The 6,494-nt window shown below is 42.1% G+C and overlaps 1 protein-coding gene across 1 annotated transcript; it reads right to left on the bottom strand.

The window, feature by feature from the left end:
* Positions 1–300: 300 nt before the first annotated feature.
* LOC122642300 (linoleate 13S-lipoxygenase 2-1, chloroplastic-like) lies at positions 301–5,897 on the bottom strand. The gene is made up of 9 exons (XM_043835741.1): positions 5,540–5,897; positions 4,429–4,703; positions 3,829–4,066; positions 3,297–3,620; positions 3,137–3,222; positions 2,540–2,650; positions 2,133–2,434; positions 1,411–1,677; positions 301–1,116 (listed from the first exon to the last, which is right to left on the bottom strand). The coding sequence occupies exons 1-9, from the start codon at positions 5,889–5,891 to the stop codon at positions 357–359; spliced, it is 2,715 nt and encodes a 904-aa protein (XP_043691676.1). The 5' UTR covers positions 5,892–5,897; the 3' UTR covers positions 301–356.
* Positions 5,898–6,494: the final 597 nt, after the last annotated feature.

The raw sequence follows: 6,494 nt of genomic DNA, 5'->3' as shown, positions 1-6,494 counted from the left end.
ACAACAACCTTCCCATGCATTCTGGTGGGGCTTAGCATCTAGTAGTCATAGACATATAGAATGGTATATCAATTGAGAATTACATCCACTTGTTAATAGATGCATGCAAACTTTTTTCGGGTGGACTGGGCCTAGCTCAATGCCTTAATCTGAAACCCGGCCTGGCCGAAACCAAAAAAACTTAGTTTTGGGCTTGGGTTTTTTGGGCCCAAATTTGTGGTGTACAGTATAAAGCAATCTGTGGTTCATGAAACAAAGACAAATTCCTGCTCATTTATTCATCTTTCCTAGTACAGAAACAGTGATTTATTTTTGACATTGTAAGCCAAAAACTGACCATACAAATCCAAGTACTCTTAAATGGAGATACTATAAGGAACTCCCATTCCAGTGACCCCAGGTGTTGAGGATGGCTTCAATAACTCATAGGGTACCACACCTGCACCAGTTCGGTTCTTCAAATTCAAATCTTGATTCCTTGTGTCAATAATCCCATCAAGCTCCTTCAGTTTCCCAATAAACTTCTCATGTGCTGCTTCTATGACTGGATCCTCAGACCAAGCTGGCAAAATCTCACCTCCAAGGTATTCCTCATCTACTGAGTGACTAGACAACACATCCAATATGGCCATCACCTTAGTAGCCTGAATTTGTGAAGGGAAACTCTTCAACAGAGCAAACTCAGGTTTGGCCAAGAAATTCTTCATTTCATCCTCTGCTGGGTCCTCAGTGGGCATGTTTGATCTCATGATTGTCGGCCGGTTCGGGAAGTATCCGGCGTAATGGTATTGGCCGAAATTGACGGCGGCGTGGTGGCCGGAGGTGACCCAAATGATGGTTGTCACCACTTGGATTAGATCATCTTGAGTTTTGAGGATAGGCCACCATGGCTCATCCTTCTTGTCTCCATGGCCCTTTGTTTTTACCTCATTCCACCATGCTTGGAGTTCTTCATCAGATTCAACAAGGCTGGCTTTTGGATAGTAGTGATTTACATAGTCACTCACCCATTGTTTAAGGGCATCCCAGAGGACAAGACCATCATTAGCAAATGGGTAATCCTCAATTGTCAGTTTTAGACCATGCTCAGCCGTTGGATCCTCAACAGCCAATCCTCTGAACCATCAAGGAAACGAAACATTGATCAGATGACATCCAACTAGTACTTTGAAAAAGGGAAAAAGAACATGAATGGTTGCGTGGTTTCTGCACCACATAGCATTGCTTAGGAAGGGTCTTGACTCTGATACCTAGTTAGGGATTTGGATAAAACTCATCCTCAAAAGCTAATCCTTAAGAAGAAGGTACCCAAGTACCTATAAATCTTAATCGAACTATTCAAATCCGATGTGAGATTATTACTTCCACCTTACGTTTGGAATCCACAAATTAGTGAGTTAGTTAATTTACCTTCGAATTAAGTCTGCAGGTAAACCCTCCATGTCAAACCTCCAGTACTTGTCGTAATACGCAGAGCTGATCTCCATTGAATACTTTCCTGGAGAGAAGGTGCTCTCAATGATCCCACCTGCATTTATAAGTAAACCTCTAGCAAGTGCATTGATCTCCATTGTGTACCGGAAATGGGGATTCAACAACCGATAAATTGGGTGCATCTCACTTAGCTGCCGATTCGCCGCAATTATATAAGGCTCAGTACAACAGTGTGTCCTTAGCCTGCAAAACATCATAGCAACAGCATAGTAATTGAGTTGGGTTTTGGATCTATTACATGTATGGGTTATAATTGTAATTATGTGAAAATTAGGGTTTTTGGGTTCTCTATGTATTGTTTCTGTGTGAAAAACCTAATACCCAAGCATAAGGTAAGATCATATAGTGAGATGGAGAGGGAAAATTATCTCTTCTAGTTTCCTGCCCGGCCCAGTTTACCCAGTGCCTGTAATAAGGGGGTGGACCCGGGTGATCTTACGCCTCCCCTCCCCCCTTTTTAATAGGGGAACTGGACCGGACAGGGAATTGGAGGGGACAAAGATCCAGATGGAGACTGGTATAGAGAATTTTTTAAGTTTTCTAAAAAAAAACTCAAAGCGTAGGCATTTGTGCCGAACCAAATTAAATTCCTCGTATATTTATTTCTCTTGATTGGAGACGAAAAAGATTAATCTTACCAGTGGACGACAAGCTGGTGAAAGCCAGAGTCATGAGCCAAGACATGAGCTTTAGCAAGTCTCCATAGCCAGCAGCTTGTGCCATCCCAACCAGGGGAGAATACTTGTCTCCACATAGGCTTGTCATCTTTAGGTGGCCGAGTGAGCTCAATCGCTAGAGGTCTCAATGTGTTGTCATGAGTAAGCATGAATAAGGTTCTTGAACCATATAATGTTGTCCCTTTGAGATCTCTCACTTGGTTTACATAAGGTAATAACAGATCATGATAATCTAACATGAACAGTTTCTTTCGCTGTATGGCCTGCAAGCCAAAACAGAGACCAGATCGATTACAGAATATTATATATGGTAGAGATGATATATAATCCCTTTAAAGACCTTTATTTCTAATTGGAGCTTGTGATACCTCATCGACGGTCATGATTCCTTTGATCTCTCGCTCGATTAGTTCTGCAGTAATTGCAGACTCAGCTGGGCCATAGATCTCAGGGTCGAGTTTGCTCTTCAATGGCCATTCCTGAAAAATTCACTTGGTTAAAAAAAATTAATTTTAGGAATCTTATAAATTTATTACTAGCTAGTAATATATATTTATTGACTATGGCTATTTATACATATGAGTGATATGACACACAAAAAATTTCCTCATAGGCTAGGCATGCTCCCCTAAACATGCCTTAAACGGGTTACTGAGCCATTTATCTTTAAATAGCCCTTATACGATCTATTAATTAACAATAGTCGAGCTTTTAGGGAGTCGGGCTTAATTGGGTTCTTAGGCAATCAATACCGATTGATTGGTCATCAGGTAGGATCTTGCACCTAGGGATGCAAGTTTGGCTCTGTCAGCCCGAATAGGGTCTGACCTGGGCTGAGATACTTGGCCTTAAAGGTGGGATCGGGTTGAAAATTTCTGACCCTGAGTCAAGGTCGGATTGGGTTAGGGTTGAGGCCTCAAAAAACCAATAGACTGAGATTCCAAATTGCATAATTCATATCATACCGTGACCAACTGAATGCTGAAGGGGTTGAGACCAGCAAGAGTCTGGCGTGAGAATTCCTCATCCCTGAACCAAGAGAATTTGTCTCCTGCAGTACAAATCATGGTGAGTGACCATAAACCCACAAGTATTATTGAGAGAGAGAGAGAGAGAGAGACTAACTGTTAATGGTCTCAGGGACCTCAAAGAGCAAGACTTCATCTCCTTTACTATCAAGGGATTTGACAAGCCTTGGTAAAAGCCTGCTGAAGAACCAGCCTTGATCTTTAGGCTTAGGTAGTGCAAGCCCTTCATTGAATAGTGAATCAATTTTGGTGAAGTATGGGAATCCAAGTTCTGCATTAAGGAGTGCAGTCTCAAGTGAAGGAAGTACAGCATGAGCCACTGACTTCACTGTCTTGGTTGAGAAATTCAACTGTTTCACTTCAGAAAATGCCTCATCTCTCGGCACATATGCTTCCAAGCTCCTTTTCTCGGACAAGGGATCTACATGCACCATTAGAACCCAACATCATATCAATTGAGGGAGAAGGTAATGAATAGACCAATAAGGGGTATTTATTGAAGAGAGTGGGTGTAAGGTTCAATGGTTCATGGGTGGGATGTGAGACACGGCGTGCGTAAGAATCTGCACACTGGCATCATATGCTTCTTTTTCCCATAAATATATTCATATAGAGAATTATTTAATTACCTGTGGTACAACGAGGACGTCCAGTTCTACACCGTCTGGGATAAGGATGTTGGGAATCACCGAGGACGGGGCGTGCCAGTTCAGTGCTACAGTCGGGGTCCCCTAAATCATTGTAGGTGTCATAGTCGTAGATCCTATCATATGTCTTACGCTCTCCCGTACCATCCCCACGCAGGTTCTCTAGCTCTTTCACCCTCAACCTCTTCAATCCACTGGGAGTCTCCGATTGCAAGTATGACTGCTCCACAATAATAAGTCACTTTCAACTTATTTAAAAAAAAAAAAAATTTGCCTCTGTCTTGAATGACTTTGAAAGTACAATAAAGGGCAATCAAAAGAAAGTTACAATTTCTCAATTTACCAGTTTCGTGACAAAAAATTGCACTAGTTAACTATTTACATTCATCCCTATCAAATCAAGCATCAAAATAATATAAGAATAGAAACCATTTTTAAATAGGGTCTACTTAGCAATCATTCAACACAAACAATTAGAGATTCGTAGAGAATCTTGGAGCCCGGCATGCCTTTCTTACAAACAAGACAAACAATGCAAAAACATGAATCACACAAGAAGGAAAGAGAGAGAGATGGTGACACCTTATTACCGAAGAAGACTCTCTTCTCTTTGTTATCGAACTTGCTGTGAACAAATGAATCACAGGAGAAGTTAACAGGGCCATTAGGGAAGCCATCAAGGACAATAGTCTTGAGAAACATCTCCTTGTGATGATCATTCTGCACCAGAACAGCCCCCACTGCCCCAAAACTCTCCGGAACCACAAATTTGGTCTCATATGTCACCTCCTTCTCCTTTAAGTTTTTACCACTCATATGAGCATAACCCTTGATGGTCTCCTTCTCCAACCCAGTCTCTGCACCACCAATTAATTTATATTGTTATAATTGAAATTAAATAATAATGGGCAAAAAGAAATGGCACTCGGTCATGCGTCTGGGCGTCTACTTGTGTCCAGACACAACTGGGTATAAAATAACCAACACACCCCTACCTTTTCATTTAAGAAAACTCGACATATATTGTGATATATATTTATGGGAAAAAGCTCTCTGGGAGAACACATGCTTTGCAGCCAGACATAGAGGGGGCAAAATGATCGTCTGTTGATGCTTTACTGTACACTCCCATTGCCCCTGTGTTCACACAAGGTCCATGCTTCCCCATATTCCCCTATATTTATTTAGGAGAATAGTTTTCAGGGAGAGTGTACCCGCCCAGGAAAATCATCTCCTCGAGTTCTCTGCCAGGCCCAATTCCCCAATCCCTCTAATAAGGAGAGGTGGATCTCACCCAGGCAGGGGTAGGGTGATCATAGCCCCCCTTCCCCCTTGTTAGGAGGACTGGGGAACTGGGTCGGACAGGGAACTGGAGGGGATAAAGATCCGTACCACCCATGTCTACACACAAAGGATGGGAGTAATGACCGTCCCACCCCGCTCCCCATGAAAGACGGAAATCCCACCCCCATGATGCCAACGCGTGTGCTCATTACCCCCCCCCCCTCACACACACACACACACACAGGGGCCACGATCACCCACTAAGAACGCTGACCCACTTATTTATTTCAATATGCGAGAGAACAATGCATGGTCACGTAGCTCCTGTGCCATTGCAGGAACACAACACACACACACTTGTTGCAAAGTAAATGAAAGTAGTTTTAGTTTGTGTAGCAAATGAACTTACGAGGATCAAGCTCTGAGCTAACGAGCTCCAACGACAACGTTTTACCAAGTAAGTCGATAATGTCATCGATACCTTTCTCCACCCCAATGTTTGATAAGACCCCTCCAATCGTTAGTTGAACTGTAACTACCGCCTTAACTGTCACAGATTTCTCCAAAGCGGTTCCAATGATCGCTTTAATGTCGCTGGAGATGCTCATGGCCATGACAGAGAACTTCTTTTGTTTTTGACGGAGAGAAGGCGGTGGCCGCCGTAGGAGGTGCTTCGCACTAACATGACCGGAGACAAAGGTCTTGTGAAACAGCGCAAGCGATCGAGCAGTCTCAGACTGTTGCAGTTGAGGCTTCAACATCTTTTCTCTCTCTCTCTCTCTATCACTGGATTGGCTTGGTGATCTTAGTTCACTATGTTGAGCTTTATATAGAAAAATGTGAAGATTGGAATCAGGGCCCATTTTGATAAACAAGATTTTCATGTTTCATATTTTGAAATTCCCGGGGAGCGGTGGTCATTTGCACTCTTTTCTGTCTCGCATAAGGCAGCGCACCACAAGTGTCCAAATAGTGTTCTTTTTTCAAAAAATTTTATCGCCTTCAATCTCCACTGAAATAAAAGAGTAAAAAATTTATGATTGAGTTTTCCTTCATCCACAGTAAATGAAATTTTTATCACCTCAAGTATAATACACCTCAAGTGCACCAAAAAGGTACATCTGACGGTGCATGCACCTTAAAGTGTTTTTGTCTAAAATACTCCCCCAAATGCATGTACACTGTCAGATATGTACCTTTTTGATGCACTTTGAAGGTGTACTATACGTGACGGGATAAAGGTCCAATAGATGGGAACACTTTAAATAATCTTTCTTGAGTCAAACAAAGATTTTTCATGATAAGGGGAGGATAACTAATATGATTCATCAATGGATAAATAGATTTTGTAGTGAAATCATTAT

This window comes from Telopea speciosissima, chromosome 10 (assembly GCF_018873765.1).
Source record: "Telopea speciosissima isolate NSW1024214 ecotype Mountain lineage chromosome 10, Tspe_v1, whole genome shotgun sequence".
NCBI lineage: Eukaryota > Viridiplantae > Streptophyta > Magnoliopsida > Proteales > Proteaceae > Telopea > Telopea speciosissima.
Note: the sequence above shows the minus strand (reverse complement) of the source record. Positions and strands in the feature narration are given on the sequence as shown.